Genomic DNA, 27,090 nt, shown 5'->3' on the forward strand with positions numbered 1-27,090 from the left:
GTGTATTCTGCTCTGGGTGGGCCTGCTTGCTCTCCTGTTGCCCAGTGTCTTTACTCACCATGGTATGCCCACAGTGGCTTTCTAGATGCTCAATAACTATTGGTTGACTAAATGGAGGGGGGAAAGAGAGAAGGAAGGAAGAAATGGACCGTAGGAATTTGGAAGAAGACAGGAGCTGGATTAAAACCCTCTAAAATTCTAGTCTTCCAGAAGGTAGGAGAGGCCATGTCCCCCTTCAGGTTAGGATGGGCTATTTCCCCTGTCAAATACTAGTAGACCTGTTGTTGGGCGGGGCAACTCTGGTTAATACAAAGAAGCCAGAGCCATCATTCGTTCAACTGGTTCATAATCTAAAGGTAAGTTAGGTCTTTTCCCCAGCTCAACAGAAACTCCCCTCATTAAAACCTAGTGCAGTTGGTACTCCCCTGAGCTCTGCAGGTAGTGAAGGCTGGGTCAGGTGAGGCCTGCAGGTACCAGGAAAGCCTGTATGAGCCCCACCCTGCCCGCTGCCTTGCCAGGACCTTACACACCTCCCCTTAGAGACCGAATGGCAGATAAATATTCATATCCCAGGTACAGCATGGCATCCATCTTAGGTGGGACTTTTAAAAACCCACGGGCAGCGTCTGTAAACAGCAGGTCCTTCCTATGAGGAGAGCCAAAGAGCTTGAAGTCTGCTGACGTGTTTTTTCCAAAATATTCCTGTTAGAAGGATAAAAGAAACAGTGAAGGAGGGACGCTGGCATAGAGAAGCAAAAGGAAAACAAACCCCAAACCATTTAAGAACAGAAAGGGGGAAAAAGAATGAGTGCCTGAGTGAGAGGACGGTGGCCAAGGCCCTCAGAAGTCCGTGGCTCATGGGGTCCTTAGGTCTCTCTCCATGGAATGCTTTCCCCAAATCCCAGCTTGTTTGCCTTACACAGACTCAGGGAAACTGCAGGGGCTGCCCCTCAGATCTGTACAAAGGGGTTTGGGGTCATCATGTGCCAGACAACTGCCCCTCTCTACTGCAGTGTTCCCATGGGCAGTCAGTGATGACTGCAGTGATCCTGGCCACCTGGATCTCCAAGTGGCTCTGGTGGTCTTCATCCTGAGTAGCTGGTGATCCAGCACTCTGACATCAAGCTGGAGGTCAGGAGTCCCAGACCCACCCCCCACCACTGATCTCAAGCAGTTCTTTACCGCTTCTGGCAAAAACAAAGGGCCCTTGACCTATGAGTCCCACTGACGGGCCCAATGCTGTTCCTGGCTGTACCTGACAGCAGCACCTACTCACATACTTTCCAATGTCTGTCTGCTTTTTCTTTTGCATAAACTGTCACCCGCTGCTTTCTCTGGCAAACCTTTGTACTTCCTTGGGGTGCACATAGCTTATTCCCTGGGGTCTCAGAACCTTCCCAGATGTATCCTGCAAATCAGTCCTTCTGTCCTCCGAAAAGTATATAATCCATGTCCCCAAGGTTATACCATCCTACCTTCTGACACTTTGAATGTGTTCACATTTCTCTGTGAGCAACTCAAAGGCAAGTCTTTGTCTAGTTCATCTCTGATACCCCAGTGCTGAGCAGAGAGCACGACAGGGATAGGACCGGGTGATGAACGAGGGCCGACTTAGAGAGACTGGCAGGTCAGAGAGGAATGCTCGTGGAGGGTTACTGCGCCTGAGGGAAGTCAGGAGGACAGTGTCATATGCCAATAGGATAACGGGAGCACCTCACGGAGGGGGGACACCTGCATCCATTTAGAATGAAAAGAACACACTGGGGCAACCAGGAACTTCTGCAGAGTCTTTGGCCCACCGGGTCAGTGACGCCAGGCAAGGGTTTTGTGGCTTCTGCTGTCTATAACACATACAGACTAAGCGGCTTGTCAGTGAAGAGGATGACGTGTGGCATGGTTCCTGCTGTAGTCCACAGGACTTCCAGAGTGGCAATTAGAGAGAAGAGGAAGGTGCCCCGAATCCAGGCAGGAAGGAGGACGGTGGGTTTGGTACCTGGGCTCGGTTGAGAAGCTCCCAGATCAAGTCCTCATTGCCGCCCACACTTCGGGCCACAACAGCATGGGAAGGGATGCTGGCCAGGTGGCACTCCTCATATTGGTCTACTGGCTTCCGGGTGTTGTCCCTGCAGAGGAGCTCGTACTGGTCCCTGTCAGCCTGGCGTGCAAGGTTCTCTGGGGAGGAAAGCCCAAAGGAGCCAACAGACTGTAAGCGGAGACATCAGCTGTGGCCCCCCTTTCTCACTGAAACACAAACCACTTGACCTTGTTGAAATAACCATCTAGGCCCAAGATGGACCCGCTCCTGCCCAGGATGCCACGTCAACAAACCAAAACTTAGGTAACTTTCGTGTCCCTGTAATGCTCTGCGTGACCAGAAGCGCAGTACCCACCCAGTCCTCACTGCCAACCCTACTTCTTCCTACTTCTTTCTTGGCTCCTTCTCAGCCCAGACAAGGTTGACAGTGTGGCCCCAGCCAATCAGATGTTTTCTGTGTGTCTCTTCCTTGTTCTTTATTCTTTGTCCTTTAAAAGCTTCCTGCTTTCTCCCTCCTCCTCCCCCATTTTGCAGTTCCCCAAATGGAGACTGCCCACTTCATGAAGTGTTAATACATTTGTTTATAAAACCAACACTGTCTTCTTCAATCATTCTTTTAACAAGCCTAAGAGGACTGAAAGAGAATCTTTTCCAAATACATTTTCGACAGATGAACCTGTGGCCTTGGGAGAAGAGATGACTGAGTAGACAGGGTTAGGAGGCATGTTTGGCCTGGAGCCCTCCCTCTGCCCCTGTCCCTATGGTTCTGCTAATATGAAACGTGGCAGCAGATTTTACAAAGCACTCACAGCACGCCAAACACCGTGCTGAAGTCACCCCATGCTCTTTGCCACTTAATCCTCATAACAGCTGGAGGAGGCCGGGGATGTGACTATCCCCTCTCTATTTTTTTTAAATATATATTTCAGAGAGCAAGGAATAGGGAGATAGAAACATCAGTGATAAGAGAGAATCATTGATTGGCTGCCTTCTGCACACACCTCCCCCTTGGAGATTGCAACCTGGGCATGTGCCCTTGACTGGACTTGAACCTGGGACCCTTTAATTCGCAGGCAGACTCTCTATCCACTGAGCCAACCCAGCTAGGACAACTATCCCATTCTAGAGAAAAGAAAATAGCCTCTGAGAGTTTAGGTAACTCATCAAACTTGCTAATCTGAGGCAGACATGCGGCCATGCTGGGACAATCCTGGTCTCCCCCAGAAGACAGAACCCATAGAGAACGGTGGTAGAGCAGGTGAGGGATGGACAGGGGCTGAGAAGCTGGTCAGGGCATTCTATAGGTATAGAGAATGACCAGAAAATCTTGTAAAGAAAACAAGCTCTTTGGTTCCCTTTGTCTAATTATTAGAAGGTGTTCTGGGTTGAACTATGCTCCCCCTCCCAAGATTCACATGTTACAAAGTCCTGATCCCCAGGACCCTCAGATTGTGACTTTATTTAGAAACAGAGTCATTGCAGATGAAATTAAGAGGCGGTCATACTGGAGTGAGTGGGCCCTACTCCATTAAGACCGGTGCCCTTATAAATAGGGGGAATTTGGACACCAACAGACATGCACACAGGAGGAATGCCATGGGAAAGGAAAGACAGAGATTGGATAACGTAGTACAAACTGAGGAACACCAGAGACCGGCAGCAATGTGCTGGAAACTAGAAGAAATGCATGGGACAGATTTTCCTCATAGCCTCAGAAGGAGCCAACCCTGCTGACATAGTGATCTTGAACTTTTGCCTCTAGAACTATGAGACAATAAATTTCTGTTGCTTAAGGTTATGGCAGCCCTACCAAACTCATACAGAAGGCCCTTTGGGGTTGATAAAATCTATCAAAAGAGAAGGAGGTTGGGCTGGTGTGGCTCAGTGGTTGAGCATTGTCCCATGAACCAGGAGGTCACGGTTCCACTCCCAGTCAGGGCCATGACCAGGTTGCAGGCTTGATCCCCAGGAGGCAATGATCCATGACGTGTCTTGGATCAACAATCCTTGATTCTCTCTCATCATTAATGTTTCTATCCCTCTCTCCCTCTCCCTTCCCTCTCTGAAATCAATTAAAACATTTAAGAAGAAGAAGAAGAAGGAGGAGGAGGAGGAAGAGGAGGAGGAGGAGGAGGAGGAGGAGAAGAAGAAGAGAGAAGGAATACAATTAGAGTTCTTGTGAATGTTACCATTTTAATTAGGTATGTCATAAAATACATTTTAAATATATTAAAAAAATTTTAATGATTTTTATAATGTTAGAATTAAAATATCCAATATGATCTAATAGTTTCAGAAAGAAATAACTTTTCCACCTCAGTCACTCACCACCAACACTCATTTTCATCCCTAAAGCCCGGGGGACAATCTCTCATAAACTTCTACTTTAATAAGGGGTCTTGTATAATAGCAGACAAGTGGCTTTCAGCAAAGATAATCGAGATGGTCTCTAGAACATTTCTGTTGTTTTCAGAAAGTGAGGATGTTTTAAACACATTATACTGAGTGTTAGAAGGCCCAGCCCTCTGACATAATTGTGATAACTTGAGCAACCAGAGGAGATAACAGTGACAATTATCTGGAACAACTTGATCCTGGGAGATGAAACCCCTAGATGACCCCACTAATTAAAATTACTGGTAATAAGTAATGCATCATGTACCAAAATGCTAACAAACCAGGTCAATGTGTAGTAATGGGGAGACAGTGAATTGTGATTGGCTAAACAAGAGAATAAAACACTCAAAACTCCTATTTTGTGTTAGAGAAAAACTAGGTTATGAGGAACTGGAGGCCCACATAGAAAGCAAGCATGTAAAGTTTCCCTGAGGTAGCAGACGCTAATCTTAAAATGAACCTAGCATAGCGAGTATACAATTGGTTTTAAAGATCTTGAGTGGTGTATTGTGTTCTATAGCGGAAAGAAATTTAATTGGTTATAAAACCCAAAGTCTGTACCCTCATCTTATCTGAAAAACTTCTTTGTTAATTGATTATTTCTGATAGATTACCCAAAACCCTGGAAAGGTGTTTGCTTTTTAAATATAGAAACAAAGAAGAAATTATTGTCCATAGTAATAATGCTTTTGCAATAGATATATGTATGCTAATAAGTTCTGAAATCATTACTGTAGTGTGGGTTTTGCTGCAGATTTTTGAAGCCTTTAGGAGCCATTTGTAATGAGGCATTCAGAATAATGTGATCAAATGTGAAATTGGTATTTCAGTGACTGGGAGAATTTAATTATTGAAACTCATTTTGTTTTACTATTAATAGTTAAGTAATGTTTAAATGTTCAGAAAATTAGTAGAATTATAGACTGAACAAATTGAGCACTAAACAATGTACAAATAACAAAAATGTGTTTTATACAGAAACCCTCCTATTTCATTAAGATCTTGTCATCACTCATCTCTAGATGTAGGGAAACTTCCAGGCAGACATCAGGTCCCCTGGCCAGGGTGCAACGCACGCAAATTCCTGCTCCATCCAGCACGTACCTGACACGGTCGTATGTCTCATGAAGCCCACTTCCCCCTCTCCATCCTGCAGGCACCTGAGGAACAGGACAGCTGCAGTCAGGCCACTCTCCAGGACAGGGCCTTGCCCTCCCCGTGCAGATCCTCTGAGGCTCTGCCCTGGCCACAGGCTCACAGAGCTTTGCCCAGACTTCCATCTGTCCTCACAGAGGTGATGGCCCTGTGTGAGGGGCATGTGAACCGCCACAGCCAGCCCAGAGCTGAAGCAGGTAGGAGCCCTGTAAGCCACATCTCAGGCTACTCTGGGGAGGGATGGTGTGGAAGTAGGACCCTCACCTTTCACTTCAAAGGCAGCCATTAGCAATAGATTTTTTTTTTTTTTTAATAAAAGGTTTAAAGCTTTTTAAAGCAAAACTCTGGATAGCCTTAGATTCCCAGCCTCGTTTTGAGTGGTAGCCATTTCTTTTACTGAGCATAGGTGCCTTCGCAGGGCTGAGAGGGAGGTGGGGAGAAGAAGCACACAGGGAGATGCTCAGGCAGAAATAATCAAACTGGGAGATCCTGGCCTTTAATCAGACGAGAGCCCAAGCCTGTGTCTGTGGATCCCAGAGTCCCAGAGACAGGTCTATCCCCTCCAACCTCCAGGAGGTCCAGGAGAGTAATATAGACCCCCCACAGGGAGATGAAAGGGGCTCCCACACAAAAGACTGCTCCTCAGGATGGTAGGAGGCCCTCAGAACCTGGGTTTCACACTGACAGTGTAGATGGTCTGGGGCAGCCTGCCTAATCCTTCTGCCTTCATTGCACCATCTTCAGAGAAAGGGGGAGGAACAGGGAGTCTCACTCACTTGAAGGCACCCGAGTAGCCATAGTACGGTTCACGTTGGGAGAAGGCACACTTGTCTTTCCCTTTCCCAGCGCACAGCTGACACAGTTTGGGGAAGGCTGTCCCATCCGCACCGGGGACACAGCTGCCCGCGAAGAAATTGGCCGCTGCTGCTCAACACAGAAATGTGGAACACAGATCATGAGCCAGCCCAGCCAAAGACAATTCCAGCTCCCAACCCAGGCTCATGCATGAACAGAGAGGGACCAGAACAAACCCAGCATACCAGGCCCTGCTTGCACATATGTGTGTTCACTGGTCAAGATCAAGGTTTCCCAAAAGGGACATGTTAACAACTATTCTCCCATCGCCCTCCCCAAGGACCAGGCCTATGCCTGCCACCAACTAAGGCCTGTCTTAGGTCTTTGTTACCCTCACCCCCCTCCCTGCCTTGTCCCACTGGAACAGCTCAGAGAGACATCTCCCCTGGAAGTCATGCCCAGGAGATGACAGACCCACCTGGACAGATGCATGCCAAGCTCATGGCCAGCACATGGCCACCAGAGAATGCTCCAGCAGGAGGGGAAACACAGAAAGGAAGGCGCCCCAGGGAAGTGGACAATAGGGCCCACTGACCTTGGTCCTGCCTGAAACCTCTGCAGGCCTGATGCCCTTCCCCACCCACTCCTCCAGGCAACCTCTGCTGAGGTATCAGGAGCTCAGAGAAGAGAGGACTCTGCCGAACCCTCCCAAGGGCTGCCAGTGTTGCAGACCCAACCAGTTTAAAGCTGGTTAACCTCCCACCTCCACCCCAGGAATCATCACACATGATCACCTGATCATGTCTGAGTGACCTCAGGGTGGCCTATGGTACCTAAAGAAGGGACGTCTGCCTGAGGACACACACCCTCCTGCCTGCTTACCTTTCTGAAGAGATTTCTGTGGCTCAGACAATTCGGGATAGAGTGTACTCATGGGGATGTGCCACCCAGCAGACCTGTAAATGCCTGTGTGGCAGGACTTCTTGCCTTGAAGCTGGTTCAGCTGGAAGCCACTGCCCTTCTTCACCACGGCCACAGCATAATAGCTGGTTTGTGGATCTACAGAGAGATGGTGTGACTGGAAGACCCACAACCTGGGCCTCAGGGAAACATTGCTCATCACTGCTGGGCTCCTGACCAGGGAAGGGGAACCCACAAGCCACACTTAAGATGGGTTGGGTCCTAAGGAGGGAGAGATCAGAATAACTTCCCTAGGTTTGCAGGGAAGAAACAGACCACAGAGGGGGCATTGGTATAACCCTCCAGGAAAACACTGGCCAGAAGGCCACATGTGCATGGGCCTCAATGATTTTTCCTGCCCTCGCCCTGCAGGTTGTCTGCCTACACCTGCCAACCCAAGGCTACCTGGAAACTGGAGATCACATTCCTAACTCCTAAGTATTTCCTGGAACCTAGGGACACAGGCTCAGAGATAGTCAGGTTACTCTCAGAGTGTGTGCTCCAGTGTCGTCTCTCCTCTGAGTGAGGCACCTGTGGTTCTTGGAAAACTCTCTATACAGCTCTAAACTCTAATGGTTCAGGTCAGGCTATGCACACTTCCTGGCCTAGGACATCTCTGTCAGCAGCACCAGTTTTCAACCAGCCCAAAGCCTCAGAGGCCCGAGTTGTGCCTGTGGGGACCTATAGGGCACCACATTGCCCACTCACTCCTCCATCACCTGCCTAAATAGGACAAGAGTCTACTGGGAGAGAACAAGGTTCTATCAGGATAGAACCATCGCCACAAACTCTCACGGATCCCCAGGGAGAACTTACTGTCTTCTGACCCATAGTACTCTGCCACCACAGGTTTCAGGTTGAAGGGGGCTTGGCCCGCCTCAAACAGCAAACCTGCATCCAGTGTCACAGCATCTGCCAGGTTTGCCTGAAAAGGAACAAAGCAGACACCAATGAAGCCCTCAATTCCAGGAAACACCACCTAAACCCAGGTGAGTGAGGGTGACGTTTGGGGTCAGAAAAGCCATCATCTTGGCCAGACCACCCACTAACCCATTTCAGTTGACTCCACCACCCCAGTGGGGGGAGTTTGGCCACCATATTCCTATTCCTCCAACATAGAGAAAGGAATAGATTGGTTTTCTTTTTCCTGGTGAGGAGTCCAGTTCTTGGCTCAGAAACCTATGTGTGATCTTCTAGGATCAATCTGAGCTACAGAGGCTTTACCCGCAGGCCTTGTGGTGGAAAGCTGCCCTCCCCACCCCAGGCTGGGTGCACAGCCCAGGCACTGCAGGCTCTGAAAGAGGCTGCAGTCAGTCACTCAGGCCCGCTGCCTGGCCATGCTTTCACATGTGTACATTGAGAACCCAGGTGCTCTTGTTTGATGACCTCTTTATGGTGGGCCCTCTGCTGAGGCCTTCTGAGGTATCACTGTGAAGCCCTCCTTATGGGGAGTGGGGGTTGATGATACTCTTCTCCACTTTGATTCAGTGCTTGGTACTCTTCCTTCCTGTCCTGGGTCCAGATAACTGCAGGGGTCTTTTGTTCGTGGATTCAGTGTTTCTATGGGTTTAGTTTCTTGCTTCTGAACTAAGTGTTAAAAGATTATTACTTCTGTGGTGGCTCATTGTTCATGTAATGGACTACTCAGACATGTCACAGCTTACTGCTGTCCAACTCAGCTGCGTTTTACCCAGTAAAAATAGAGACACAGAAAGTTTGCCAGTGAATCACTTCCGCAGGCCACATAGTTAGTAATATAAAATCATACTATCCATGAAGCTGGCAGTATGGGGTTATCGCTTCCATCATACTGTTACTTGATGGGGTTTGTGAGGTTTTTTGTTTGTTCCTGCTTCTGCTAAATCTCAACCTCAAACTAATAGTTCACTTGAAATACTATAGATGCTTTTCCACTAGGTCTAGAATTTATTTTATCTTCAAGTGAGAAGCCCTCTTTCTTATTTAGACACTGAATGATAAACTGTCCTGCCTTTTTCTTGCTTCAGTTATCTTTAGACAAAATGATTTTTCTAGAAGCCCTTGCCCACACTCTATGAATATTTTTTATTCATTAAATTACAAGGCAGAAGCTATATAGCTCCATGATCTGTGCATGTTACTGGTAAGCAATAGAATAATAATAGTATTTCTCAAAGAAATATAATAATGTAAGCTTCTATATTTGTCTTAACAAACTTTTTAAACTTTTCTTGTTAATATTGAGGTTGTTTTATTGTTTTATTATAATGAAAAACGTAACAAAATTTGCCATTGAATCATTTCTGAGTGTACACTCAGTGCCATTATAGACATTCACATGGATAAGTGACCCTTTCATTCCATAACTAGACACCAGATATGAAACATTCTTGAGACTTTCTTGGTATCACAAAAGGTAGGTGAAACCTCCAGAGAATCTCTACACCAACCCCACATCCTGTAGAATAAAAATAAACAAGAGCTTTCCCCAAGGCAGTGAGATTAGGGCTGTGGGGGCCAAGATTCCAGGACCCCAGGCAGGAATCACTGGGGCCTCAGGGGCTCAGGAACCAAGGAACCAACACCTAACTCATGGGGCCCACTAGAACAGCAACGATTCTGAGAAAAACCTGAGCCAGCAGGAGAGGGATGATTAAAATAAAAAATGGCTAAAACCGGTTTGGCTCAGTGGTAGAGCGTCAGTCTAAGGACTGAAAGGTCCCAGGTTCGATTCCGGTCAAGGGCATGTACATTGGTTGCGGGCACATCCCCGGTAGGGGGTGTGCAAGAGGCAGCTGGTCGATGTTTCTCTCTCATCGACGTTTCTAGCTCTCTATCTCTCTCCCTTCCCCTCTGTAAAAAAAAAATCAATAAAATAAAAAATGGCCGAAACCGGTTTGGCTCAGCGGTAGAGCGTCGGTCTGTGGACTGAAAGGTCCCAGGTTCGATTCCGGTTAGGGGCATGTACGTTGGTTGTGGGCACATCCCCAGTAGGAGGTGTGCAAGAGGCAGTGGTCGATGTTTCTCTCATCGACGTTTCTAGCTCTCTAGCTCTCTCCCTTCCTCTCTGTAAAAAATCAATAAAATATATTTTAAAAAAATAAAAATAAAAATAAAAAATGACCTCCCACATGCAGAAAACTAAACCCACAGTAAGGTAAGGCACAATGCCTGGCTACAAACAGACAGACCTTCAAGGATGGTGGAGATTGGAACTGTCAGATGTTATGGAGAAGAGAGTCGTATGTGGCATTTGGTTTTATGTACAAAGTGAAGGCAATACTCACAGGGATAAGCATAGAACAGAAAATTAGCAGGTATAAAAAGAAAAAAAATTAAATTATGGCTTGTAGACCCAATAATATAACTGTTGAAATCAAAAGGTGAATGAATGGGAAACAGTTTATTTGACATGTTTAAATTCTAAAAAACTATTAGAACTAATAAATTACTTCAGTAAAGTTGCAGGATACAGAATCCATAATTAGAAATCTTTTTCATTTCTATACTCCAATAATGGTCAACTAGGAATAAATTTAACCCAAAAGGTGAAAGAATGTGTGCTGAAAATTATAAGACATTAAAAAGTGAAATAGAACAAGATACAAATAAATGGAAGGATATACCTTGCTCATTCATAGGAAGAATTAATATTGTCAAAATATCCTCACCACCTATAATAATATATAGATTTAATGCAATCTTTATTAAAATTACAATGGCATTCTTCTCAGAATTGGAACATTTGTATAGAACATTTGTTTTTGTCTATATTAAAAGATCCTGAATAGACACTTAATATAGACAAAAACAAAAACAAAAATATTGAGAAAGAATATGTTGAGAGGTATCAGACTCTCTGATATTAAACTAATCTACACAGTTACAGTAATCAAAACAATTTGGTATTGGCATGAAAACAGATATATACAATGGGGTAAAGGCAGTCTTAAATAAGTGGCATTGGCAAATCTGGACAGATACTAGTACACACAAAAAGATTAAATTGGACCACTTTCTTGCACCATATACAAAAATAAACTCAAAATGGTTAAAGACTTTAATGTTAGACCTGAAACTATAAAACTCCTAGAAGAAAACAGGCAAAGACACTTTGGCATAACTCTTAGCAATATCTTTTTGTGTTCTGGGTTGTGTGTGCAGGGCCTCCCTTCCTCCTGCCCAAGGATATATTTCTTCAAATGAGGGAAACAAAAGGAAAAAAACAAATGTGACTGTCAAACTAAACTAAACATCAAACTAAATGTCTTTGCATAGTAAATGAAATCAACAAAACAAAAAGACAACTTACTGAATGGGCAAGATATTCACAAATGATACATCCACTAAAAGGGTTAATATCCAAAAATATATAAAGAACTCATAGTTCTTAACACCAAAAACAAATAAAGCAAAAAATTCTTAGGATTCTGTTGCTCAGGAAGAGGAAGTACATGGATCATTGTAAGTAAGACCAATGGGTTACACCACCCCAAGTGTCACCTTTCTATAGAATCCAATGCTACCGCAAAGCTATTGCTAAAAGTAAGCTATTGGCAATAATGAAATTTTGAAAACTGTGGTGGGTTCCTGGATAGTATAATTTTATATTATTAACATATTTAAAAATAAAGAGGGGCATGCAGGGACCAAAGATGAACATAATCATAATTCAAGAGTTCTTTTTAAAAAATATATTTTATTGATTTTTTACAGAGAGGAAAGGAGAGGGAGAGTTAGAAACATCAATCAGCTGCCTCCTATGCGCCCGCCCCCCACACACACACACACCGGGAATATACCCGCAACCAAGGTACATGCCCTTGAACGGTATGGAATCTGGGACCCTTGACTCTGCAGGCTGACTCTCTATCCATTGAGCCAAACCAGTCAGGGCAAAGGATTCTAATTAAGCCATGATCATAACTGAGGTCCAACTTAAAAGCAAACAAAAAAGAACATACCAGTAGTTTGTACCAAATCACTGATTTCCTGAGTTAGTCAAACTCCTTTTGGCTGAGTCTTTCCCCTTCCACCTCATTACTCCTTCCAGTCTCCTTCTGTTACCCTGACTCCGCCACAGCAACTCAGACAAGCTCAGCTCTCCCCTGCCTCAGGACCTTTGCACACATTGTGTTCCCTGGCTCTTCCCTGGGGTCTCAGCTTCACTGTTCCCTCTCAGGGAGATTGTTCCTGACACTCAAAGCTCAGTCAGAGCATTCTATTTGCCCCCTTCATTGTACGTCACAGAATCTGAAATTACATGTTTATTTGTTTTGCATAGTTTTCTTCTCTCCCGATTAGACTGTAAGCTCCTCAAGAGTATGTGTCTTTAAATCATTGCCCAGCACAGCATCTGACACAAGTTCAAATGAGCAGGAACAATGTTGAAGGAGTAAAGAGGATTTTGGAAAACTTAGAAAACAAAGGGCCCTAGCTAGTTTGGCTCAGTGGATAGAGCATTGGCCTGCAGACTGAGGGGTCCCGGGTTCGATTCCGGCCAAGGACATATGCCCCGGCTGCGGGCTCAATCCCCAGTGGGGGGGGGGGTGCAAGAGGCAGCCACTGTCAATGGTTCTCTCTCATCATTGATGTTTCTGTCTCTCCCTCTCCCTTCCTCTCTGAAATCAATAAAAAGATATATATTTTTTTTAAAAAGAAAAGAAAGGGATCAGCTATTATCTGCAATCCTGTCACTGTATTTCTCTTCCCCGTGAGCATCATTTATCTCCTTTCTATGCTGTGTTAAGAACTTCCAAACCATGTTATTTTGATAGCAAAAATTCTTGTTTTTCCCCCTGTGTTCTCAAAATAGCCCCCTTTCAGAGCATGTTGTGTTTTGCTTTACGACTCATTAAAGGTAGCCACTCCGATGTCCATTTCTGAAGGACATCCGCCTCGGGTGTGTGAGTACAGAATTGTTCCAGAACGCCAGGAGCAAGAGGAAGTGCTGATTGTCTTCCACTCTCCCTTAGGCAGCCGTGACTTACCGCAATGGCCTGGATGCACTCATGGTGGGAGGTTTTATTCACACACGAGACAATGGGAGCCTCAGGAAGAAATTCCCTCCTACTCCCGCTGAAAAGCAAGCACTTCTCGAATTCATGACCTGAGACGGTGCACCATCGCACCATTTTGTCGGAGTCAGCCAGGCACAGCCCTACAGGAGAAAAGGACAGAACGCCCTGTTCCAGCAGGAGAGACAGCAGCACCCTCTGAAGGGACCCTCTGCCCTGTCCTCCTTCCACTCCTGCCCATGGGCAGGGAAGCGTTCCGGTTCCACTGCATTCTGAGGCTGGGACAAAGGAGAGGCAGCTCTTGCCTCTGGTTTGTAAACACGGAGCCGACTGGAAAAATGAACTGTTGGTCAGCCCCTGACGTTGCCAAGAGAGAAGATGGAGGAAGAACAAAGAACAGAAGCCCTGTTTGGGACGGACCCGGGGGCTGAACAGTGGACTTCCCTGTGGCCATCGGTGGCCGGGCACAGCTGTACTCTGCCTTTCCAGCCTCGCCCCGCGCCAGAGGAGCTCGCTGTGAGGCCCTGTGTGGCAGACGGGCCGGGGAGAGCCCACCACAGCGCTCCTTTGCCTTTCCTGCCTTCTCCTTCCTCTGCCCTGCCCAGACTACCCTCTCCCTATGTAAGATACCCTACTCCAGGAATGATCTAAGGCAGGCTGAGACCTGACCCAACCAGGGCTGGACAGAAACAACAGCTGCTGATTCAGCGAGGGCTCTACACTGGCGTGAGTTCATTGACGTTGCACCCCTACCTTCCTTGCAATTACTCAGCCAAGAGCCCTGCCCACCTCATAACACAGGAGGGCGCCCCTACATTTATGTGCAGGGTTTTTACCTGCGCCTAGAGCTCGGCCATTAGATACATTATCTCATTGCACTTTCACAGCAACTGTGTGCTTACTGTGGAAAAGCAGTTCCTCCTGAACTAATAACAACAGCTCAGAGAGGTCAAGGGACAGCCGCGAGCCACACAGCACTGGAATCCCATTCTAGGCTGGTGGTTTTCCCCGTACATTCTTCTCCCTCGCTGGTACGTGGTAGGGATGGGAGGTGAACATTTCAGAGCAGGAAAGATCCTCTCGTTAGACACCCGATGAGTCAAGCATACCTGACATGTGCCCTTCCCTTTTAATCCCTTAATAATAACTGGTGAGTCCTTCGGAAACTCCTCCTCTGTCCCTGTTTCCTTCGCTGTAAACAGGATCAACAGCCTCTAGGCCATGGGTTTCTGTAATGCACTGAGTAAATATTTCAGGCTTTGCGGGCCACACAGTCCCTGTGGCAACCGCTTAGCTCTGCCCTTGAAGCCCGAAAGCAGCCACGGACATTTACCCGAACCAGTGAGACTGTGTTCTAATAAAATTCTATTCATGGACACCGAACTTGGAACTTCATGTAACGAACATGTCAAAACTATTTTGATTTTCTTTCAACCATTCAAAAATATGGGAAATATCCTTAGCTCATCTCTGGGGCCAGGCAGGATAGACAGCTGGTCCTAGTTTGTGAACCCCCAGCCCTAGGCTAAGTTGGTCAGGTGCCTGGGTGCACCATGGGCGGAAGGCCCTTGGGGTGCTAGGCTGCCTTAGGGCTCCTCAGACCCAGGGGGTTCAGAGTCCCACTCTAGCTGACCCTCAGCAGGCACCGGGTCACAGTCCTGGAGGGCCGGCCCCCACCCCCGGGTGCGTCACTCACCCAGCGCCCCCGCGCACAGCAGGGTGCAGATGGTGAGCCTCATCCTCACTGCTGTTGCTGCCAGAGTGATACACAGACCAGGTCCAGCCCGTCTGGGCCAGCTCCACCTGTCCTCCTGGTGGGGTAGAGGAGGGGACCCGCCTCCTCGAAGGGTTCGCCCTTCCTGGCTGTCACCTTTGCCACGCCCCCGGCTAGCCCCAGAGCAGCTGGGGCCTTCTGAGGGGCGGGAGGACGGCAAATTGTCACCCACTCGCCCCCTGCCCCGAGGCTGCCCCCTCTGCACAGCGCCCTGAGCAGCAGCAAGGCTGAACCCCGAAGCCACCTGGAGCTTGCTGGACGAGACAAGAGCAATCCACCAGGTCCCCTTACATTCCCTCACCTCCGGAGCTTCATCAGCTAAGCAGCTCTTCAATGTTTGGGCACAGACTCCTCAGGACTGGGGGCCAGTCCTCAGGGTGAACCCTGGGGACCCTTCGCCCAGGAAAGGATGTGCGCACCACGCTTTGGACACAGTTTTCAGACTCTTCCACTAAAAGCGTCTCTGCTGCCCCCTCCGGGCCCCTCTTGGAACTCACCCCCCACAAATGACAAGGTCCCTCCAACCTGCTGCTGAAGGCCACCTGCAGCCCAGTCCTCCCCAGTCTATGAGCTCTGCCTGGAGGAAGTCTTCCTGATTTAAATAACGTTTAAGGTTTCATTGAAGCACAAAAAACATCACATAAAACTTCACATATGCTGGCATACAACTTGAAGAATTGCCACCTTGTGAACACATCCACATACCAGCACCAGGGTCATGAAAACGATGGGAGCAGAGTAGGGATGGCTCCCAGGTGCCCTCCTTCAGGTCACTTTTCATCCCCCTTACTTCTCCCCCTCCCCCCCAGCAAGAGATCCATTATCATAACTTCCAACAACGTACACGAATTCTGTGGATTTTTGAAAAAATTTTAACGAGAGCCGAAACCGGTTTGGCTCAGTGTATAGAGCGTCTGCCTGTGGACCAAAAGGTCCTGGGTTCGATTCCGGTCAAGGGCATGTACCTTGGTTGCGAGCACATCCCCAGTAGAGGGTGTGCAAGAGGCAGCTGATCGATGATTCTCTCTCATCGATGTTTCTAACTATCCCTCTCCCTCTCTGTAAAAAATCAATAAAATATATTTAAAATATATATATATATATATACTTTTAAAAAAATGTTAACGAGATAGAATCAAACAATGCATACATACAATTTTGTGTCTGGCTTCTTACACTCAAGCTTGTATTTGTGAACAGTTGTCCTCCATGCATTCTCGGTATGGTATATTATTCCATACTGTGTATGGAGCACACTTCTCTTTCCTGGTGGTGGTAGCAGTGTCTAGTGTGGGCATGAAGTGAGTGCTGCTATGAGCATTCTAGTACATGTCAGCGCATACAGGAGATGTGTTTTTGCAGGGTCTTTCCCCAGGAGAGTAATTGCTTGGTCATATGTAGACATATGGTCAACTTAAATAGAGGTTGCCTAACAGTTTTCCAAAGTGGCTGAACCAATTTGCAATCTGGACATAAGATACGGGAATTTGATTGCTCCACATTTTTGCTGTCTGGATAGGAATGTTAGAGGTCTTATATTATAATTTTGAATTTCTTCGGAGACTAATGAGATTGAGTTTCAATTGGTGTGCTTATTGGCCACTTTGCCCTCTCGTGTAAAGGGTTGATTCAAGTCTTTTGCCCTGGATACATTTTAAATAGAGTTTCTATTCAATTAGTTTTAGAACTGGTAATGGCATAATTCAAACTTTTTCCAAGACTTTATCTAATAAAGCATCCTCAGAATTGGGCCTTCAGAATGTAAGACTGTGTTATAATTAAATTTAAACAGTCTATCTTATTACTTTAACCCACACACAAAAAAATTATTCTACACCCTCTTCTTTTGTGCAAAAGGTGAATCTTTGCTAGTAAATGTTGTTTGTTTCAGCATCTACCAGGACATGAAAAGTTCATCCCTCCAGCAGGAACTAACCCTGCCTTCCACTGAGGTCAGAGATAGTCCTGAGGGAGTCAGAAGAGATTGTAAATCACAGAAGCCACAAGGCCAAGGACATCCTTGGACGATCTAATGGAAAGATGATCACCATTCTTCTCCCCCTCCAGCCAACTGAGTTAATGTCCAATTCCAGAATGTCCAGTTCCCTCTCTGTGTGCCAGGTGACTAGGGTAGAGTGTGAGAGGAGGGGACCTCTCACAGCTGATTAGTTTCTAAGGCAACCCTTTGGGCTTCAGAGTGAGACCAGCTGGAGCCCACTGAGAAAGGCACAGCAGCCTGTTACATAGCGTCCATGGTGTGCATAGAGGCTGTCAGGATCCCTGCTAACCACAGCCCCTCTGCTGTTGAGCTGGAAATAGCATATTTCTGGTCAGGATTCAAGCAATCTCTGGACCAGCAATCCCTGTTGAACATATTGCAAAGGAAAGGATGAATGAGTCCTCTCCTTGGTGCAATCTCTGGACCAGCAATCCCTGTTGAACATAATCGCAAAGGACAGGATGAATGAGTCCTCTCCTTGGTGAGACACTCATCGAGAGGTCCTCGGCATGTGATTTGGCCCAGAGGCTGCTAAGGGGTAAAGCCTTACTCTGCGCCAGCTGTAATGGTGACACACACGTCCTGGTAACCATCTGCTGTACCACCCCATAGCAGGGCACCTTCCCTAGGGGCAGAGATGCCCAGCTGGGCCTTTCGGCTACTTCTTCTTCCGCCCAAGGAATCCTTTGACCTTTGGCATTCTTTAAAATGAGAATAGCAGTCCTTTCCTCTTTTTTATTTAGAGGAAAAGAAATGTATATAGTTTTAATACAAACTGTTTGTTGAATTATACATATAAGTATACAGCCCATGGTTTGACACAATAGGAACACACCCATGTAATCAGGACTCAGATAAAGAAAGAGAATATTACCAGGAGCCCAGAAGCGCCTTCATCCCTCTTATAACCACTGATGATCAAAAGTAATAATTATTCTGTTAACTCATACCATCGATGAAGGGGTATATCTGTTTATATTATGTGTTCTCCTATTAGTTTTGGACACATAGTTCTCTTGGCATGCCTTTTAATTTTTGCTTGAACAAGTAATTGGACATTGTGTATAAAGTTGTTGTTTTTTAGAGGCTTCAGATAATCTACTATTTCTAAAGTGCATTCATCCTTTTATTTTGCTAAAAAGATAGAATGGGGACTGATCACTTTCATCCAATCAGGGTTGTGCCGCATCCAGGCTAAGTTGCAGCTTGGGTAAGCTTCCAGAGTCTAGCTACTGAAAGCCTGCTGTGATACACAGAATAATGCCCCCACCCCCACCAAAAAAAAGGTCCATGTCCTCATCCCACAAACCGTGAATATGTTATGTCACATGGCAAGAAGGAGTTAAGGTTGCAGGTGGAAACAAAGTTACTAACCATGTGACTTTCATCCTGGATTATCTGGGTGGACCAATGTAGTCACAAGGGTCTTTCAGATGTGGAGGAGGGAAGCAAAGAGTTAGTGTGTGAAGGATGCAATGTAAGACAGGCTCTGCCATTTTGGGCTTTGAAGATGAAAGGGAGGGAGGCCATGGGCCAAAAAATGGAAGCAAAAGCAAGAAAATGGGTCCTCCTGTCAAGTCTTCAGACAGGAATACATCTCCGATGAGACCTTCAACTTTTCCCAGGGAGATCCCTTTCAGACTTCTGACCTGCAGAGCTGCGAGATAGTAAATTGTGTTGTTTTAAGGCAGTACGTTTGTGGTGATTGTTACAGCAGCCATAGGAACTAACTCACCAAGTGTAGTCATCGGAATCCCTCTAAGGCAATGGTCGGCAAACTCATTAGTCCACAGAGCCAAATATCATCAGTACAACGATTGAAATTTCTTTTGAGAGCCAAATTTTTTAAACTTAACTTCTGATGCCACTTCTTCAACATAAACTTGCCCAGGCCGTGATATTTTGTGGAAGAGCCACACTCAAGGTGCCAAAGAACCGCATGTGGCTTGTGAGCCACAATTTGCCGACCACTGCTCTATGGTGTAGAATTTTCCTTTTGGTCTCTCATTCCACGGAGTTTCCAGTTGTGCCAAATACTTTAAGGGAACACTATTCATTCGTCAGGATTAGTTCACTGCACCCCACTTCTGATTGCAGTCATGCCTCTGCTTCCACTTTCCATCCCTGGGTCTGCCATAGCTCTGCTAGCATAGGCCCTCTTCCAGACACCTCTCCCCTTGAGCCCAGAAGTGGCAAATGCCCTCAGGAAAATATGGTTGCAGAATGTCATCTCACCTCTGTGTGGCCTCCCCTTTCCCAGAAACTTGGCACCTTTCTAATGCTGTCATGCAAATCTTTTCTAGTGCTTGAGCCACATCTGGTTGTCCTCAACAAGGGCACAATTGCTGCACATGCTGTGTCATCAAGACAGAAGCAGGAGTGAGGACTATGTTAGCTGCTAATTCTTAATCTTTATCGTTTAAGACTAGTTATTATTTCTGAGTGAATGAATTTAGAGGTTATTGTGCTCATTTACAAGTGCCCTAGCTCTCACTTCATTTATTCATCCTGTTGAAGGGAAATAGGTGGTTTGAGGGCAGAGACTAGATTTTTCTTGTTCAATATGCTAATCCTAGCTGAAACTGGTTTGGCTCAGTGGATAGAGCGTCCACCTGCATGCAGACTGAAAGGTCCCAGGTTCGATTCCGGTCAAGGGCATGTACCTTGGTTGCGGGCACATCCCCAGTAGAGGATATGCAAGAGGCAGCTGATCGATGATTCTCTCTCATTGATGTTTCTAACTCTCTATCCCTCTCTCTTCCTCTCTGTAAAAAATCAATAAAATATATATATTTTTAAAATGTTAATCCTAGATTGGAAAATAGGTTCTGCTATTATATAGGGCTCCAAACAAAATCGAATGAATGAATAAATACACATAATGATTGTCTCAAAAGTGGGTTGAGCAATCTTCTCTGCAGACCTGCTGATAAAAACCAAATAGAGTTAAGAGGTGAACATGATCCCCTAAGGTTAATCATCTATCTAAAGCTAACACAGCTCAAATCCAAGGTGCCCCTGACCTCAGGCTGGAGCAAACTCCGAAAACTTCCTTTGTACGAGGACAGAGTCATGTTGCAAAGGAAGGACATCCAGAGTGCTAACGACACCTCTGTTGCTTTGACACAACCTCTCACAGCAGCAGAGCAGGAGGTTAGATGTGCTGTCGTTCTCACCTCTGCCCCTATGGATGCGTGCAAAGTTGCCGGGAAGCCCTGAAAGAGCTCTCTCCCTGCAACAGTAGCCACTCCACAGTTTTCTCGAACTAATGTTCAAGCCTGGCTGCTGTCCTTGGCCCCATACCTCTCTCTTTCTCTCAATCCATGATGCTTACCTGGCTTGGGTGCAAGGACCATACTCTTAAAAAAAAAAAAAAATTTTATTGCCAAAACTGGTTTGGCTCAGTGGATAGAGCGTTGGCCTGTGGACTGAAGGGTCCCGGGTTCGATTCTTGTCAGGGACATGTAACTTGGTTGCGGGCACATCCCCAGTAGGGGGTGTGCAGGAGGCAGCTGGTCGATGTTTCTCTCTCATCGATGTTTCTAACTCTCTATCCCTCTCCTTTCCTCTCTATAAAAAATCAGTAAAATATATTTATATATTTATATTTATATAAAATATATTTATATATTACTGATTTTTTACAGAGAGGAAAGGAGAGGGATAAGGTTAATTATCTATCTAAAGCTAACACAGCTCAAATCCAAGGTGCCCCTGACCTCAGGATGGAGCAAACTCCAAAAACTTCCTTTGTACAGGGACAAAGTCATGTTGCAAAAAGTATGCTGATCCTACATTGGAAAATAGGGTCTGCTATCATATAGGGCTCCAAACAAAATCGAATGAATGAATAAATACACGTAATGATTATGTGTATTTAGAAACATCGAGTTAGAAACATCGATGAGAGAGAAACATCAATCAGCTGCCTCCTGCACACCCCCTACTGGGGATGTACCCGCAACCAAGGTACATGCCCCTGACCAGAATCGAACCCGAGACCCTTCAGTCCGCAGGTCGATGCTTCATCCACTGAACTAAACCAGTGAGGGCAGGACCATACTCTTAACTAGATCTTCTCTACATGGATGGGTTGTAATGGCCATTTAAAACCTCTCTCTGGTATATCTCATTTTTAGGGCCTAGATGCAGTCATTCCCAACCTTGCAAAACCTCACATTTGTAGATTGCTAAATTCCACCCCCCCCTTTTTTTTTTAATAAATCTTTATTGTTCATATTATTACAAATGTTCCTCATTTTTCCCCCCTCTCCATTGCTCCCCTCCACCAGATTCCCACCCAACCCTCTGCCCTTTCCCCACCCCACCCCCCATTGTCCTCATCCATAGGTGCACAGTTTATGTTCAGTCTCTTCCCACACACCCCTCCTCCTTTTCCCTGAAAATCGTCAGTTCACTCCCCTTCCATACCTCTGATTCTATTATATTCACCAGTTAATATTGTTCATCAGATTTTTTTTTTAATTCCCCTCTTGGTTTTTAGATTCAAATTCCACCTGGAGCTTGTTGTTTGTTTCTTATAATACCTAATTATATGCAGCCAGTACCAACAGATGCTGTTAAGATTCTATTTTATCCCCTTCCCTCCACCACACCAGAATCAGTAGGTCTATTTTACTTTTCACATTACTGAAGACAACAGTTTAAACTAATGTTTTGCCACAGCAAAGACTACTTAAGATTGCTAGTCTCATTCATTTTAAATTATAAGCCCTTTACTTATACAAATTCATTCATTTATAGCACTGAAAAAAATATAAAACCCTCAAAAATCTATTTTTAGTTTATTAATTTTGAGAAATATAAAACCCTCAAAAATCTATTTTTAGTTCATTTATTAATTTTGAGAAATCTTATCTATGTAGCAAAATATAACTCATACTCCCACCACCTCTATTTTAAAAATACTGTTTTGTCATATTTGTTTCTTGTGTTTTTCCATTCTACAAATAGATCAATATAAAGTCTCCTTTAATCCTACTGCAAGGGTCTGGAGTGTCTGGTTCTAGGTGAAAAAATGCCAAAGAAATAGGGAGGTGCCCCTGAATGCCAGAGAGGTGAGGGGAATGTTAATCCCTGAACTCTTTCTTCTGAGAGTTACATCGGGGTACAACACAGCTATTCCCCATTTTCAGGAAATCATTAACCACAACTGGCCTAACCATTTCCCCCCTTTCCAAAGGGACTGCTGTTCAAGCAAACTTCAATGTGCATCCCAGTCACCTGGAGGAGGACTGTGCAAACACAGAATGCTGGCACCCACCCTCCGAGTTCCTGACTCCCAGGCCTGAGGTCAGGCTCAAGAATTTCCATTTCCAACACATTGCTGGGTGAGGCTGAGGCATCCGGTCCAGGTTCTACACTAGGAGGAGAACCACTGCTCTAGCTAATGTGGAGACACAGATGGGAGAACTTGTCATTTGCAAGGTTGACTCCACTGCTCTTCAAATCCAGCTGGCTAAAAGCTCAGAGTGCTTTCCTTTTCCTCCTCATCTTCATCAGCAGCAAGGCCCCAGTGCAGACCTTTGTGAAGAGGTGTGCAGGCAGCATGTGACAAGGAGCAGTTTGGTTGGTCAGAAGGGGCGCAGGGTTCCAGTCAGGCCACCTCTTCTCAAGCCAAGGTATACTCACTTCCTGGCTGTGACAAAGTGCCTGAGGCTCACTTTCTCCATCTACATAATATGGGACAATGATGCCAGCATACTAGACTAGAGGATTGCTGAGGAAAGTAAACAGAAATAGTGCAAGCAGGAGTCCTTTATGGACACTGAAGTACCCTATGAATAGTCATTATTGTTACAGCTTCATGACAGTTTTGCTCCCTCACAATTAACTGTAATATTGTGGGGTTTTTTGTGTGTGTTTGTTTGTTTTTTAAACTAACTTTATTTTTAAGGGTTTCCTCGCCCTGTCCCCAACAACAGCACCAGGTCTTTACCATTGAGCCCTCATGTTACCGATTCTGACTCACTTGGCTTGGCCCAAGCTCACATACTTAGGCCCAAGCTGCTCATTGCTATCTTTAGTTGCTAAGAAGAAGGAGAAAAATAATCAAGGAACATGGTATTAAACTCTCACATTACTCAATCCAAAATCATGAGCTTCTCAATCTCAAGATTAAAATAAACACTAAGCAGTCTGTCATTTGAACAGACTTGTTCATCATGAACAAGCCAAGATTTTGCCGTCCCGTTTTACCTCCCGTCCCCCTAACCTTTGCCATTTGAACTTTAGTTTCCATCCCAGATCTCCTCTAGACTCAGGGAGTTACCGAGAAAGATGAAATGCTCACTGAAGGGAGAAAGACTGGGAGAGGGCCATTGACAATCTTGGCAAAGACCTCTTTGCACTTGGCGTGCAATCTAGTCATCCAGACATCTTTCTTCCCTCCTGTCCTCTTGGCTGTGGTAGGTAGTGATTCTATTTTGCTGAATTGTAGGGAAAAGAGGCTGTCTGCGGCGTCTGTGGATGTAAGAACGTACAAACCTGTAGAGAGTTTTTGTAAAAATTTATTGCCAAGCAAGGATACACCTGGGAGCAAGAATTCAATAGACTGAGATAATAAATGCTTTGGAGACTAGAGACTAACAGTTTGCAGTTGTTTTTAGGCATTTGAGATTGGTTGTAAGGAAAATTGCCTGAAGGTGGGAGAAAGCAAGGCCCAGGTCAGATTAGAATAGTTAAGATTCACACTTTATAAGGCGGGGTCGGAAAGGGTGGGCACTATTGGAAGGCGGAGCCTGGTGTGGGCCGTTTCAAAGGTGTGTTAACCTTGTTGCGCAGAAACATGGACAGGGCTGCCTTAAGGTAAAGTCTTTTCCTAAAGTTCTGTGCCCGAGGCTGGACTGCCCATCATACCTGCCCAGTTAGGAATGTATGATTAGATCACTCTGAGATTACTTTCCATTGAACCCCTATTTTCATCCACAAGTCAAGCAAAATAAAGACAGATTCATGGATAGCAGGCAGTCAGGTCTGGTGGGGGTGGTAATGGAGGGTAGTGGAGGGATTCATAAAAATAAAAAAAATGAAATGGACACAGACAAGTGGTGATTGGAGGTGGTGGTGGATGGGGGCTGAAGGTATAGGAGGGAATCAATGGTGATGGAAAATAAAATGGAAAAAGACTTGGCTTACATCCGAACTTTACCACTTAACTGTGTGACCTCGGACACATCATTTAACTAATCTAAGCCTCAGCTTTTACATCTGTGAGATGAAAATACCACTGTTTGCCTCATAAGAGTTGTTTTGGGTGATAATATGTGGTTTCTCATGCACTGCCTGGCACAGGCAGGCATAAAATATTTACGGAGCCTGGCAGGTTTGCCTCAGGGAATAGAGCGTAGGCCTACGAACTAAAGGGTCCTGGGTTCGATTGGGGTCAAGGGCGCATGCCCAGGTTTCGGGTTGGATCCCCAACGGAGGGCATACTGGAGGCAGCCAACCCATGATTCTTTGATCATGGATGTTTCTATCTCTCCCTCTCCCTTTCTGAAATAAATAAAAAATGTATATATTTCTAATGTTCCTTAAATATACAACATTTTGTCTTTTTTTATTGTTTGAAGTATTACAAATAGTAGTACATGTCTCCCTTTTTTCTCCCATTGCCCCCCCCCGCTCCCCTACCTCAAAATATGCCCTCACCTGCCCCCCCCCCAGTGTCTTGTATCCGTTGGCTATGCTTATTTGCAATAAAAATATTTTTTAAAAACTATTTATAGAGGAAACGCTCTCCCCCCCCCCCCCCCCCCCATCCTGGCTTGAAGCTTTACATTTCCTTGTTTTAGGACTTCCCCTAAGGTACTTGGGGCCCGCAGCCCTTCCGCACCTTAATCCCCAGCGGCCCCACCCCCTGAGCCGAGGGTGCTCGGCCCCGCCGGTGCCAGGGCCGCCTCCAAAAACCCTAAGCCCCTGCCAGGACACCCGGCCCAAGTCCTTCCCCTGAGCCCCAAAGCCGGCGAGAACGCCCAGCCTTCCCGAAGCCTGCCACCCCTTTGGACACGACTCCACCTCCCCGCCAGCAGCTGCAGGTGATGTCACTTCCGCCGGAAACGGTGAGCGCGTCCGCGCGGTTGGCGCGAAAGTCGGTTCGGGGCCTCGGGCACTTCCGGGTTCCGCGTTCGCCTGGGGTGGGGGCGCCGCGGGGTGCGGCGGGTGTGCGCCGGGCTGGCGCCCGACCCCAGCCGCGCTCCCGCTGGCCGCGCGCGCCCCCGCACGCCGCCCCCAAACCCCCGAGCTCCACGGAGGTGAGTGAGGCGCGGAGAGGGCCCCGCTCCTTCCCCGCCGCAGCCCGGGCGTTCCCGCCGCCCCGGCCCCTGTGGCCCCTGTAACCGGCGGGGAGGGGCGGCTGTGGCCGGGCCGGGAGCCGGGCCTTCCCCGAGCGGGTGGGGAGCTCGGGCGCCCGGCCCTCTGGGAGGCAGCGCCTTGCTGCCTGGCTTGCACGTTCACATTGAAGCCCCGGTACTGACCTAACCTGCTGAGCCAGGTTCATCCTGTGCCCGGAGCTAAATGCAATGGATTGTTCATTGGGTTAGGGCACTTAGAGCCCCAGTAGTGAAGGCCCTTAACGTATTGAACTACGGGACATTGAGTTCGTCCTCGGACTTGCAGGTTATCTTTTTCCTTTGACTTTGCCCACTTTCCTGCGATTCTTACAAACGGAATGGATGAATTCACGGGCGAGGCCAAAATGCCTGTCCTTAGGCGTTCTTGTCTGCAGGAAAAAAAAGTAGGCTCCTTAAGCAGATAGCGTGATGCATAATGTGTTTTTGTTTTTGGTTCCCTTGTTTTGACAGTTTAAAAATGTCCAAAAATGACAAAGAACCGTTTTTTGTGAAGTTTTTACAGTCTCCAGACAATTCCGAATGCTTTCTTAAAGCTCTTGAGGTAAGAACAGTTGAAAACATCGTGTTTGATGCTTTATTTTCTTGGTTTTAGAGTTTTTGATTTATTGGATCTTTATATCTCAGTAATAGTTATTTTATTTTCATAACTACATAGTTTTACTGTAGTCTCATTAACACAGATATCTCATTGCTAGATTTAATTAATGTAAGTATGTCATTATATGTTGGGGCGGCTTTAAATTATTATGAGATTTCTGTTAAAAGTGGCAGACCTGCTGTTCTTGGAAATTAAGTTGCTTTCTTTTGTCTACTAATCAGAATAGACCTTTGTGTGTTGAAAATTTTGAGTCAGTCCTGTACTGGTTACAGTTCATTATTTGGTTAGTAGGTTGTTAAAAGTGTGTTTCATTATGTACAGTATAATGTACAGTATAATATGGGAGGACCCAGAGGTAGGGTGGAGCCTTGCTGCTCCCAGACCCCAGCAGCAGCATACCTTAAGAGTATAAAAACAGAACTTGGGCCCAACTCAGACTTAAACAGTTAGAATCTACATTTTAACAAGATCCTCGGTGTGATTTCTCTGTACATTAAAGTTTTAGAAGCTCTGTTGTAGCAGGGTTTTCCTTAAAGTTTACTCCTTCAGCAAATAATTATTGCGTGCCTGATAAGCACTGCTCAAGCACATGGGATACATCTGTGATCAGAGCAGGTGAAGATTGCTACTTTCTTAGAGTTTACCTTCTATTCTAGCAGGAGGAAAGAGACATTAATCTGACATGACAAATGGGTAAACTATATAGTATGTTACAGTGTGCTAAGTGTTAAGTGAAGAGAAAAGAGCAAAACAGGTAAAGGGGCCTGGAAGTTTGTAACTTTAAATAGAGTGTGTGTGATTGGGCTATCGTTTATGGAAAAGATGATATTTGAGTTTACTTGAAGGAAGTGAGATAGCCGTGTGGCTGTCTGGTGAAGGTTTTGGGCAGAGGGAAGAAGGGCCCCTGGGAAAGTGCATGGAGTGTTACCCAACATTTGTGTGGCTGTAGCATGATGAGCAAGAGATGGAGGGAAGAATATTAAGGAATGCTTCAGAGAGCAGGTTTAAG

General features: G+C 46.0%; 2 protein-coding genes across 18 annotated transcripts in view; one reads left to right on the plus strand and one right to left on the minus strand.

Moving 5' to 3' along the window:
- Nucleotides 1–15,176, minus strand: part of LOC123652056 (inhibitor of carbonic anhydrase-like) — a 31,505-nt gene extending 16,329 nt beyond the window's left edge. For 2 of the 6 annotated variants that reach the window (XM_045579271.1, XM_045579272.1), the window contains exons 1-8: nucleotides 15,035–15,175; nucleotides 13,312–13,481; nucleotides 8,159–8,267; nucleotides 7,265–7,441; nucleotides 6,364–6,511; nucleotides 5,537–5,592; nucleotides 1,994–2,172; nucleotides 531–702 (exon numbers count right to left, since the gene is read on the minus strand). In XM_045579271.1, the coding sequence (XP_045435227.1) occupies nucleotides 531–702; nucleotides 1,994–2,172; nucleotides 5,537–5,592; nucleotides 6,364–6,511; nucleotides 7,265–7,441; nucleotides 8,159–8,267; nucleotides 13,312–13,481; nucleotides 15,035–15,077 (1,054 nt within the window). In that variant the 5' untranslated portion in view covers nucleotides 15,078–15,175. Of the gene's footprint in view, nucleotides 1–530; nucleotides 703–1,993; nucleotides 2,173–5,536; nucleotides 5,593–6,363; nucleotides 6,512–7,264; nucleotides 7,442–8,158; nucleotides 8,268–13,307; nucleotides 13,482–15,034 lie in introns of those variants that run through there. The other 4 variants (XM_045579274.1, XM_045579273.1, XM_045579276.1 and 1 more) reach the window with 3 other exon arrangements.
- Nucleotides 15,177–25,156: 9,980 nt separating this feature from the next.
- Nucleotides 25,157–27,090, plus strand: part of TOPBP1 (DNA topoisomerase II binding protein 1) — a 46,319-nt gene continuing 44,385 nt past the window's right edge. For 7 of the 12 annotated variants that reach the window (XR_004986850.2, XR_006741137.1, XM_036431426.2 and 4 more), the window contains exon 1: nucleotides 25,157–25,384. Coding sequence is in view for 10 of the 12 variants with exons in the window: in XM_036431426.2 (XP_036287319.1) it covers nucleotides 25,172–25,384 (213 nt within the window). In the remaining 2 variants the exon portion in view is untranslated. Of the gene's footprint in view, nucleotides 25,385–25,933; nucleotides 26,025–27,090 lie in introns of all 12 variants that reach the window. The other 5 variants (XM_036431430.2, XM_036431434.2, XM_036431431.2 and 2 more) reach the window with 1 other exon arrangement.

This window comes from Pipistrellus kuhlii, unplaced genomic scaffold, assembly GCF_014108245.1.
Source record: "Pipistrellus kuhlii isolate mPipKuh1 unplaced genomic scaffold, mPipKuh1.p scaffold_m20_p_11, whole genome shotgun sequence".
Classification (NCBI taxonomy): Eukaryota; Metazoa; Chordata; class Mammalia; order Chiroptera; family Vespertilionidae; genus Pipistrellus; species Pipistrellus kuhlii.